Genomic DNA, 12,839 nt, shown 5'->3' on the forward strand with positions numbered 1-12,839 from the left:
AATGTCTGGCAGAGAGTAGATCTAGCATAAAACAGCTTTGTAATACGGGAAGTGTAAGCTGACCCTCTATGTATGTGCCCTGGTCACATGTATGCCTCCTTGAATGTACATCCCTTCACACAGGAGTCCTGTTCAACATGTTTTTCCTAGGTGTGGATTCCCTACCCCCTATCTCTATAAAGGTGCCTGTTCCCTCTTAGTTTATTTGTGGGAGAATAACTCAAGGTTTTTTTGGGGGAGATGGGGAAGGGGTTACCTTGCTAATTAATGAAAATCCTTTAGTTATGAACTAAATATAGCAATCTAACTGACTGGTTAAAAGTAAAATGTACACTGGAGGATCATGAGCTATTTAAGAGAATTCTTACCTACAAAAATATCTAGAACCTAGGTTAGCTAAATGGAGGGCTCAGAGTGAGACACTAAAGCTCCATAACTATCTTCATTGGTGTTTTATTTTCCTGCTAGTCTGTGAACTCCATGTATCTTCCTTAATAGTGCCTAGCACAGTGCTCCGCATATGAGATGCTTAATAAATGTCCAAAGCTCAGTTGTAATTATTCATTCAAATATTTGTATTTCTTCTATGTATAATGCATATGCAAGGTGCTGGGGGAGATAAATAGCCTGACACTATTCCTTGCCCTCAAGGGGCTTGCAACCTAATATCAACATTTGTGGTTGAAAGTCAGCATTTTAAGGGAACTATAAGCAATATGCAATGTGGGCCTACTGCCTTGCTAGTGTCTTTAAATGAGAAATTTTGTTATTCAGTTGTTTCAGTTGTGTCTGACTCTTCATGATCCCATTTGGGGTTTTCTTGGCAGAGATACTGGAGCGGTCTGCCATTTCCTCCTCCAGCTCATTTTACAGATGAGGAAACTGAGGCAAACAGGGTTAAGAGATTTGCCCAGGGTCACATAACTAGTAAATAGCTGAGGCCAGATTTGAACTCAGGAAGGTGAGCCTTCCTGACTCCAGGCCTTGTGTATCTAGCTGCCCCTTAAATGAGATAGAGAAATCATGCATTATTTTTGATCATAGGGACTGGGGAATATGGCTAGGCTGGTACATCTATTTTCACCTCTTTACCGTTGATGGGCCTTAAAGGTGCGTCTCATTTTAAGTGTACTTAATAGATGACGATGCAGATTTATGCAAAAGGTAAGTAAAGTGTGGTTATAATTTGTATAAAAACATTCTTTACTTTGCCAAAGAACATACATTGAGATTCTTTAACTCTCAAACTCCCCTTTTGTGTTTCCAATATGAATCAATTTACACCCAACTTTTTCCAAGAATATACCTCTACTGTGTAAATGGAAATCCTCATGTGTAGAAATAATTCACTTCTGACCCAGGTTTATGTTTCATTTTTATAATTAAAGCCCATGAGCATATATTAATATGCTGAAGAGAGCCTAAAAGAAATAGATTCTTTCCTATTGTGAGAGGCAGTGTACATAGCGAATAAAGAAGAGTCTCAAAGCCAGGAGGACTTACCTTCTAATCCTACTTCTGATATAAATTTATATCGTGTAACTTCTCAATCTCGATGCTCTAGGGTCAGTCCCTGAAACTGCAGTTGCAAGTTGCCGAGAAGGTACATGTTGACTTGTCCTGGTAGAAACGGTGTCTTCATTTCAGAATTCCTATTTTAATGAAGTCACAAATCCAGTTCCTACCATTAGTGTTGTGATCAAAGATTCAGATCTCGCAAAAAACTTCCTAGTTTTTTGGTAGGTCCTATTCTGTCAAAGTCAGTTTTCCTAAGTATTGCATTAACTCTTTAGTTAAGTGCTGGTCCAGGCCAAATCTTCAAGTTTCCTGGAAAACTAGCAGAGATCTGGAAATATATACATTAGTAAATTCCTTGATTTATTCCTTTCTTCACTTATAGTTGTGACCCTAAGAAAGGCACTTAAATATCTGTCTGCCTCAGTTTCTTCACTTGTAAAATGGGGATAATAATAGTACCTAGCCTCCCAGAGTCAGGATAAATTGAGATAATTTTTGTAAAGTATTCTTGCAAATCTTTTTTGTTGTTGTTCTAACTCTTTGTGACCCCACTTGGGGGTTTTCTTGGCAGAGATACAGGAGTGATTTGCCATTTCCTTCTCCAGCTCATTTTACAGATGGAGGACTGAGGCAAAAAGGGTTAAGTGATTTGCCCAGGGTCACATAACTAGTATGTGTCTGAGGTCACATTTGAACTTAGGTCATCCTGACTCTAGGACTAGCAATGCTATATCCACTGCACCAGATAGCTGCCCCCTTCACAAACCTCTAAAGCAATTATATGAATACTAGCAATGGGAAAACAATTTTTATACCCCTACTCAATTTAATCAGTATTTACCCAATTCATTGTGATTTAATGGGTATCAGTGATTGTATTAGCAAGTTAAATAGAATTAAGTTTAATTTAGTTGTGTTAATTAATGCTGTAAGAATAGCAACCATAATTAATTCACCATGTATTGATCATAATGTTACTTCTAATTGATTCATAGGATAGATTTATACTTTGTTCAGTCTGATATTAACTTGTATTAGGAGTTTGCTGTGCTAGCACTGCCTCCCTCTCCTACTTCAAAGAGTACTGTGAGAGAATTAAGCTTGTAAACCATAGTTTACTTTCCCCATTCATTATTATAAATGTTCTTACAAGTCTTGCTGCCTGTGGAAAACCTCAGAATGCTGCTGACAATGTGAAAAGCTCCTGAATATTGCTGACAAAGTTTTGACAAAGTCCTAGTGGTTGATGGATATTTCCCTTAGCCAATCAAAGGAGTTCCCAACTTCTGAAGATGACCAATCATGCATTTTAACTCCCTATTCTACTTTTAGAGACCTTCCAAGGTCTATAAAACCCCCTTGCTGATGAGCAGAAGCATCCTTGGCTGTGAGAAATGTCTTGAATCTAATTGCTTAAGGACTACCAGTCTCCCTAATAAATTGATTGTGCTCAAAACTCTGCCTTAGTTACCCTTTGTTGTGGATTAGATTTCTTTTTTTTTTTGTGGCCCACACTATTAGAGAAGAGGCTATTGCACAATATAATATGCACTTGACTGTCTCCTACCAGAAGTAACCATTGGAAATAGTAATAGTGAGAACCAACTCTAGCTGCTCCGTACATCTTGTATGTCTCTATGGCTGGTCTTCCCAAACTATATGTCTCTGTAGCACAGGGACTATGTTTGGATCTCTAGGTTCTCAAGGGCAGTCCTTTGATTGAATCCAAACTTCACGGAACAAATCCCCCCTTAAAGGATTTGTTCTGTGAAGTTTGGAATCAGTCAAAGGGCAGCCCTTGAGAACCTAGAGGGCCACATGTGGCCTCGAAGTCAAAGGTTCCCTACCTCTGGCTAGTACATGGCAGGATCTCAGGAGGGTGATTGATAATTATAGGAGCTTATACCACAAGATCATAGATTTAGAGCTGGAAGGGAATCTCAAAAGTCATACAGTCTAACCCCTGCTTTAAAAAAAAAACATTAGGATAGTCAGGTTTAGAGAGGTTGTGACTTGCCCAAGATTACATGGGAGGAAAGGGCAAACTTGGGATTCCACCCCAGGTGTTCCACACACCCATGATGATATCATCCCAGGTGTTTGGGCATTTATAGCTATCACCTGTAAAATCAGGATAATACTTGCACAACCCAGCCCACCAAGGAACAATTCCATTAGCTAAGTGCTAGGCATTGGATCAAATGACCTAATGTAGGGAAAAGTATTTTGTATCCTGAAAGTCAGAGGTTTACTACAATTGTTAAAATTTCAGAGTGAGCATACTTGGGAATCTACAAATTAGGGCATGGTTTATTTTGTTGATTGTCTAAATTTAAGAAAGTGATGATGAAAATGTTAATAATATAGATTAAACCCCCTCCCCCAAGTGTCTATAGTACTTTTCATCCTCCACCCTCACTCCACCTCCAATCTGGTTGTCCAACCAGCATTATGCAGCTTAAAGCCCTGTCAGCTATCATCATTCCAAGTAACCCAGCCTTTCCTATCCCTGTCTTGTTTCAATTGCGTATTTCTTGTGCCCACAGGATATTCTTGGGGAGGAGAGTGACATGGTCAGATCTATGCTTTTAGGAAGAATATCTTGGCAGCTGTGTGGAGACAGACTAGAATTAGTAAGTTATTGCAATAGTTCAAGTGAGAGATGATAACAGTTGAAAATAGGGTGAGAAGGGGATAGATAACTAAGATTTTATAGAAGTAGAATTCACAAGACTAAGTGACTGATTTTATATGGAAGGTGAGTCATAGGGAAAAGTCAAAGATGAGACTATGAGAGCTGATCAAATCAAGAGAGGAGATAGAGAGATTAGAAGAGTGCCCAAGACAGAGCCTTAGGAGGAAAGAATATTCAGGAACAGAGGATTAGTTTCAGAAGCTACAAGAAGTGTCTGAGGTCAGATTTGCCAAGAAAACTCAGGAAGAGTAGACATGGCTGAAACAACTGAACACCAATAAGAGAGACAAGTATGGCAGAGGGGAAAGATTGCTCAGTAGTCAGAAAGACCTAGATTCAGATCCTGCCCCTGACATAAACAGGCTGGAGGACCATGGGCAAGTTACAGCCTTTCAGTATACAACACAGTAGAGTGGAAAGATTCCTGGGTCTGGAGTCAGGACCTGAGCTCAAATGCTACTTCTGATCTTTCATTTGCCACCAGCTACTCTGCTTGATTTTGATTCAATCATCATCTTCATGATGCCCCACACAGGATAAACTCGTCACCAGAAAACTGGAGAGTCTTCAGTTTTTCAATCCATACTTCTTTGGTACTCTGAGTTGCTTCTGCCTATTTGATTGGAAGGCTGAAGGCTGGAGCAGAAACCTCCTCCTATAGTCTCCCTTGAAAGAGGATTTAAAATGCCCAACATCTCTTTTGCCACCAACTGCTCTGTTTCGTTTTGACTCCATTTTATCCTATCATACCCTTGTACTATACCTCTCCCTCCTCCTTTCCAGCTTCCTTTTGCACATTGTCTATCCCGATAGATTATAAGCTCCTATTCTTTCTTATTTGTATTGCCAGCGCTTAGCACAGTGCCTGGCACATAGTAGGCTCTCGATGTTTCTTTTACACTTACTCCACATGAGACCTGTGTCTCTTAAGTCACTTAACTTCATTGGGCCTCAGTTTCCTCATCCATAAAATGAAAGGGTTGAACTGAATTTCTTCTAAGGTACTTTCCCGTTCTTTTCCTTGGATTTTGTGAAATTATAGCTGGATTACTGATCTGGATTGGTACAGGCAGTTTCTCTAAAGACATGAAATCATAGCTTCTGACAAAAACATACACATGCACAAGCCCAAGCCAGAAACCAATACCTTAAAAGACTTGCAAAGCACGGTATGGCACAAATTAAATTCTTAGAAGACTTGAAAATAGAAGAGGAAATAGGCTACCAGTCATTTGGGAAGGCTGCAACAGGACTGTGGAACTGTGGAAACAGGCCTCGGTTCAGATCTCACTCTAGACCTTACTGCCTGAGTGACCATGGGCAACTAATTTAACCTCTTTAGATCTCAGTTTCCTTATCAGTAAAATGAGGCGATTGGACTAGACTCTGAGGTCTCTTTGGGCTCTACATCTGAGCCTACAAACTAATTGGCAAATCATGAATAGAGGAATACGGGAGTACATGGAATATGGTCAAGGGCAAAACCTCGGTGCCTCTTGAACCGTTGACCCACTTTGGTGGGTAGCCTATTCCCAACTTGTCTTCCTCACTGAGTGAACAGCCTCTTCCAAAAGCACCAGGGTAAATTCATGACTAGAAGTGGACCTAGGGAAGGGGAGTGTTGTGGGGGGGACGGAGGGGTGAAGCTGTGTAGGCAGGATGACTATCTTTCCCTTCTGCTGCCTACTTTTATTTTTTTCCAGAGCAGTAAGAGAAGTTTCTGGTGTTTGGAGCTGTCAACTCTAATTTTCAAGACATCCTAAAATGAATAAAGAAAAAAAAAAACAGGCAGGATCTACATGCTTCTAAAAGCCAGTTCGAGGAAGAAGAACCCTCCCGGGTCGTGACACTTTGGGGCACTTCCAGGAAGTAAACGGGGCCTCGGGGCTGGAGAGAGCTGAGAGTTCCCCCTCAATACTAGGGCGGCGAGCCTTCGCCTCTGCAGCAAGCCCCCACGTGTCCAAGCAATTTGCCCCTCCCCTTTCTTCCCTCCTCTCTAGGGATTGGCTACCGTAGAGAGAGGGAGGAGCCTAGCCGTCAGAATGAAGAAAGAGGCTTGCTGGGGGGAAGGGGTGTGTGTGAACCAAGAAGCACTAGGGGGAAAGAGCTTGCGCCTATGAGCCACTTGGGGTCTAGGAACGTGACATAAGCCCTGAGGGTAGAGGGGAGGAGCAGGTGGAGGTTGTCTCTGCTGTACCCCATCCTTCTTCGAGTCTCTTGGTTTATAGCCAAGTTCTTTTGCTGACTCGATATTCATACTCGTCTTCCTTCTCTCCCTTCGCCTTCTTTTCTCCAATCGACTCTTCCTCCTCTCACTCCCTACACACTCACCCCGCATTTTACCAGGATGGTTCAGCCCGGGATAAGGGGGCGGTGTGCTCGGTCTTCGCTGGTGCCGCTCAGGAGCTGCCGGGCTTGCACGAGGCTCAAGGAAACCCAGAGCTGGCGCGGGAGAGAGCGGGGGCCCTCTGCCGGAGCTGCGTGCGGGGTGCACCTCGCAGCCCGGCAGCGGCTCGCGGCGGGCAGTGGCGCGGCTCTGGGGCTAGGGGGCTGAGACGCCCGGGCCGCTGCAGCTTCGCTCCGTGCGGGGAGGAGGGCCGAGTGGGCCGGCCCCGCGTGGGAGCCCCGGGGGCGGGCAGTTCATCTCCTCGCCTTCCACAGGCTCACGGTCAACCTTCCACAGGGGCTGGCGGGCCCGGGAGAGTGGGAGCAGGCGGGGGGGAAGGGGGAGGGCTGAGCCTGGAGCGTGGACTTCAGAAGGGGAGAGCGCTGCAGGAAGTGGGGGTGGCGCCGCAGCCCCTCTGGGGACCGGCGGAGAGGGGTCGGAGGCACCCCGGAAACGGATTTCGCTTCAGTGCCACCGCGATCTGGGAGCGAGGGGCGAGCAGAGAGATCTGGCGGCCCGGAGCGGCTGCTGAGTAATTGCCGCCGCCGCGCGAGGGCTAGGCTTCCACGTCCTATCGACGAACTGCAGGCACGGGAGTTGCTGCAATAGCAGCGCCAGCTCCTCCTCCCGGCTCTCCCCCAGCAGCTGCCACCCCTTAGGCTCTTCCCGCGGCCAGTGCCACTTGTCCCTGGGGCGTATCAGAGCCCTCCTCCCCTTTCCCCGCTCGCTTCCTCCTCCTCCTCTTTCTCCATGGCTGGGTCCGAGCGGCAGCAGCCGCCTCGGCGGGGTGAGGAAGAGGGCGGGCAGGACTCGGCGGCCGCGGCGCCCCTGCACGATGCCGAGCTGGCCCTGGCCGGCATCAACATGCTGCTCAACAACGGCTTCCGAGAGTCGGACCAGCTCTTCAAACAATACAGGTGACACCCCCCCCCCCCATCCTCCGGCCCGCTGTCCTTCCTCCTCCTCCACTGCTCATGAAACCCTCTTGTTCCATTTTCCTCCCCTGGGTCTGGCCGCAGCCCCTGCAGCTGGACACCGAGTCTTTCTGGCTCTCTTTGCCCAGCCCTGCCCTGTCCCGCTCCCGGATTGTTGCCCGTCCCTGCGCCCACCGCACCTGATCTACGCCCTCCCCTTCCAGCAAGAAGACGCGCTCTAGTTAGCCTTGATTCCTTCCTCCCTTTTTGTATTTAGCCTTGGCTTGCTCTCTCCCTTCTCCCCCTGAGTCCTTTTCTGCAGCTGCTCTCATGGATGGATATCTCATTCCCTCTCCAAGGAGGTGTGCCTGTATGTGTTTTTTACGTGTTCGTTTCCCGCTCTCTCACCACGGTGCCCCCCTTCATCTCTTCTTGTTTGGAGATCATTTTGTGTTTGGACCAGATACTTTTTGAGGGAGGAACCTGAGTCGGAATTGCCTTGTTGTGATCTTAGGCTATGGAGAGAGAACATTTCCTTGTGCATGTTTTGCAAGGATTTGTAGAAGGCTTGCGGATTCCCTCTGATAGTTAACTATTTAGTGGGTCCTTCTAGCTTCTCTAGGAGCGTTATCTTCGTGGGCTGACACATCTGCTCTTTGAAGATAGATACATAATTGCCATTTGAGACTGAAAGCAGACTAAACTCAGTATTTTATCTCTCCCCAGTCTTCTGAAAACGCCCTAAAATATGATCTCCAGAAGGATTTGGAAAGCATTAGAAATATGTGTTTCTCCTCAGATACATAACGTAAGAGGAGAGGAGGAAGAAATAGAAGTATATATATTAAGCAGAACACTGCCCTCCACCTGAAGGACTTATCGGTCTGCATCCATGTAAATAGCTTGGCAGATACTCACTGAACTTCTGCAGTAGTGTTTTGTCCACAGTAGGTGCTTAACAAGTGTTGGATTTTTATGATGAATAAGAAGAATGAGAAAAAGAAGCAGGTTTTCGTGGTTTGGGCTTTTGTAGAGAGAATATAGCTAAAAGTCAGCCACATTGTAGACATATGCTTGAAGATTTCGGGAGAACATATTATAAGTATCTTTTTTTTTTTTCAGGCTAAGCAAGTAGACATAGGCTTTAAAGGATGACAAGACCTAATAGTCTTTTGCTCACATTTGCTGTTAAATATCTTTCCTGAAAAGTTTTAGCTGTCATCCATTTTGCATATTAAAATATGATTTGGTTAAAGTGATAGTACATGAGAGACTGTTGCTACGAGATCTTCAAGAATAACAAAAAATTACAAATGATTCCATTCAAAGAATGTTATTTCAGTATAATGCTATTAAATATGTTAGATCTCCCAAAGTGCTAACAATTACTTCAATTAAGTTGGAATTGGTACATTGTTTTCACCTGGCAAGGAATGAGTCTTTTAGGCAAGTGAATTTTATGGGTAAGCATGTCACATTTTTAGTTTTTTTTTTCCTCTTTAAATAACACAGAGCTCATTTTCATCCAGGTTTAAGTTTACTGAGTTATTTTCAAAAGCAATGAAAGATGACAGTTTTAAAGGATTCATTTGTTTATAGTCTTTCTTGTTAAATATTTAATTGCCAACATGCTATATTTTATAGTACTATACTATGACTTGTTGCAGAACAGTGGGAGAATTAATGATGTTTGGTTTTTACCCTTGCAAGGTTTGGGTTACTGGGCTGTTAGAGTACTTTTCGAGGTTCAGGCATTAGTCAAAACCCCACATATGCCAATTTTAGTAGTTATCTCCTCTGCCATGGCATTGATAGCCCCTTTCTCAACAATATGTTGTATAATGTGCAAACTCTGGTCATTTTTAAATTATTGATATATTTGTTATCCACATTATACTTACTTGGTCCAGAGAGTTGTGTAAACAAATGTTATTTGAGGAGAATGGTGTGAAGTGAAGAAAACTCTTCTGGTGGAAATAACATGCAGATAGGTAGTCTTTGTTTGAAGTAAAAATTAAAGCTATTAACATGATTTAATAATTTGATGCCTGCTTCCTTGTCCTTTTCCTCTCTACCCATGCTTCCCCAAACAGTATTTTAAAAGTTTGAAAAAGATTGTCACCATGTTACACATCCTGTTGCTTATATATATGTATATATATATAGATATATATAGATATAGATATCAGATTTGTGATGTTGAAAGCTACAGTGCTCTTCATAATTCCTAACAATGCTTCTTTTCTGACTCTTTTGCTTAAAATCCATTTTGGTTAGCTCGGTTATTGGGTTTTCATTTTATCTGGCTTACCTAACAGTAGGAAACAAAGTGTCTTTAAAGCTGTTTTAATTATTACAATTTGGATGCTGAATTTAGAAAATTCCAGATTTCAATTTACATTGGCACCTCACCTTCTTGAGTTGCTGTCCATCCCCTAGCCACCACTTGCTTCTCTGGAAAAAAGCACAAGTGTAGGGTAGACAGTATTGGACTTGGATTCAGAAAAACCTGGCATTTCAGTCCTTAAAGTCCCATTCTGCCCTAAGTCCTATGATCTCTTTTTTTTTTTCTTACTACCTGTGTGACCATGGGCCAGTCATTTCACTTTTCTGTACCTCAGTTTCTTTTTCTGTAAAACAGGGACAATGATACCTATAGTAATTACCTCATAATTTTCTTGTGAAGTGTAAATGAGGTAATGTACATGAAAGGCTTTGCAGACTTAAAAATGAATGCTACTTTAAATGACAGTTGTTATTATCTTCTTTTTTTGCCAGCAACTCATAGTATTAGAATAAGAAAAAAAAAAAAAAACAACCCACCTATGAATAGTTATTTATAGAAGTAGATTCTCATGGAAATGAAGAAAAGGAAATAGTTTAAAGTAGGTAGTTAACTTCACTCACATAGAGCCATTAGGATAAAAGCTTTTTTTGAATCATTCTATGTATTTATTTCTACAAATAGATTGGTTTGGTAACTTCTGGTGAGGAAATTCCTTCCACCTGTGCCAGTCAAATATATGGTCTTAGAAAGTCGCCTGGAGGTGCTGAGAGGTAAGGGACTCGTCTCCTGTCACACTGACATTATGTGTCAGAGGCAGGATTTGAATCTAGGTCTTTATCCACTATGCCACAATATGTATTTTTTAAAGAGATTTTATTATTTGGAAGTACACTACATGCACCAGCCTAAACACTATTAGTCAACAACAGCATAATAGACTATCTTCTACAGAGAGAGAAGAGGCTACTTGTCCATTGAGGGCTTTTTGATTAGTGGTGACAGATTTTTGTGATCCATGTCTTGTGTCCTTGGTTGTCTTAGAGCATAATATATGGTCATCAAACAGAGCAAAGCTAACTGGGCCCATTGGACTCAAACCCCAGGACCTTGTGTTTGTTATTTACTTAGTGCACTAACCATAGTGAGCTCACCAGGCATAGGCATATTGCAGGCATATTTGTGTTTAAATGGATGTTTTGAAAGTGCTTGAAAAATATGTTCTTTTAAGTAGACAAACATTAGCCTGGAAATCTTTTTATTTATACTACTGATTTGCTTGTCATACATAATCTCTTTTCATACATAGAATTTAGTTCCAGTCAACAAATATTTATTAAGCTACCAACTATGTGGAAAGACAAAGGTAAACTTTAACCTAATCCCTGCCCATAATCATGGCAGATGACAAATTAGTGATAGCCAAACTAATGCCTTTTTTTCTATGTATTTTCCCCTAACATCATTGAGCTTTCCAACTCTCTTGGAAAAAAAATCAACTTCTTTTTAGGTTGATTGGTGTGTGAGTTAGGGGTTAGGATTTGGGAGTGGTAAGTGCTAAGAAAGACTATAAAGATGGGGGTGGAGTGCAGGTTATGAAGGGTTTTGAATGCCAAGCAAAGGATTTGTATTTGATCTTGGAAGTAAAAAGGAGCCATTGGAATTTGTTGGATGTAGGAGAATAACATGATTAGACTTGCACTTGAGGAAATCGTTTTGACAGGTCAGTGTAGGATGGATTGTAGAGGGGAGAGACCAATTACAGTCTATTGCAGTAGTCCATGAGGTGATAACACTTCACTGGACTGGTGGTGGTGTCAGAAGAGAGAAGGGAGCATGTACAAGAGAAGTTATGAAGGTAAAATTGACAGCCTTGACTATAGATTGGATATGGGGGGACAAGGAGAGGTGAAAGAATGAGGAATCTAGGATGACACCTAAGCTGTGAGTCTGGGTTCCTGGGAAGATGGTGATACCTTCGACAGTAATCCAAAAGTTAGGAATGGGGGAGGGTTTCTGGGGAAGATAATGAATTTTGTTTGGGATATGTTGAGTTTAAGATGTCTACAGGTATCTGAATGGTCAGAGATGTCTAAAAGATAGTTGGAGATTGGGAGAGAGGTTAGGACTGGACAAGTAGATAGATATCTTACAAAAGTCTGTCAGTTGCTAGTAACTAGAAATATTTTTCCTAGACTAGCCCACAAAAACTCTTAAAACTTGTGTCTGAACCATAGTACTATCAGCATGTACTAATTGCACTAGCCTAACAAACATTGGGTTCTGGAACCAAGAGAAGTAAGACATGAGGAAGTAGAAGATTTTTTCCCTCCTTTCCTGGCTTAGGGACAAACCTAAATAAAACTTAAAAAGGTTGTCTTTGACACATGTCTTTTCTCTTTCCTTTTCTGTATGCCTGTCTCACTTCATGATACTGTTCTCCATAAACACCATCTTGTTCTGAGTTTCCCACTGTAAACACTTACTTTGAGGTAAAGGACACAATAGGCCTGACTTACACTCCTAGGTACTCCATGTTCCAACACTACTTAGCCTATAGATACTCTAAGATTTTCAAGTATTTTGTTATTGTTGTTTTTATGGAGCCTCACCTGTCAACAAGAAGGACCTTCACCCAGAGAGGAAGGGGGATATTTTAAAGTTGTGGACACTCCACAGAACACCAAGCAGTGATGGGCATACAACAAGCACTCAAATACCTATTCTGTTTGATATGCCTTTGGTATGGTTTCTCCAAGAGAAGTTATGTTTTGCTCTGAGCAATCGGTAATCTTTTACTAACCCCCTAAATCCAACATCCTTCTAACTTTGTTATTATTGTTGAGGCTACCACCCCATCCCTTTCCTCTATCAGATTTATAACCTTGAAGTCAACCTTGATTCTCAGTCAGTTAATAAATATTTATAAGTGCTTATAATATGCCAGGCACTGTGCTTTTCATGTGATTCTTTCCCTTATATCTAGTCAGTTGCAAGTCTTGCTGATTTTGCTACCATAACATGTCTTATCAATCCCTTTCT

General features: G+C 42.2%; 1 protein-coding gene across 2 annotated transcripts in view; it reads left to right on the forward strand.

The window, feature by feature from the left end:
• Positions 1-7,016: 7,016 nt before the first annotated feature.
• LOC114053724 (tetratricopeptide repeat protein 39C) overlaps positions 7,017-12,839 on the forward strand; it is a 112,413-nt gene continuing 106,590 nt past the window's right edge. The window contains exon 1 of one of the 2 annotated variants that reach the window (XM_027876855.1): positions 7,017-7,516. In XM_027876855.1, coding sequence (XP_027732656.1) covers positions 7,350-7,516 — 167 coding nt within the window. In that variant the 5' untranslated portion in view covers positions 7,017-7,349. Of the gene's footprint in view, positions 7,517-10,535; positions 10,571-12,839 lie in introns of those variants that run through there. The other variant, XM_027876856.1, reaches the window with a different exon arrangement.

The sequence above is a fragment of the Vombatus ursinus genome, unplaced genomic scaffold (assembly GCF_900497805.2).
Source record: "Vombatus ursinus unplaced genomic scaffold, bare-nosed wombat genome assembly UNPS02014812.1, whole genome shotgun sequence".
NCBI lineage: Eukaryota > Metazoa > Chordata > Mammalia > Diprotodontia > Vombatidae > Vombatus > Vombatus ursinus.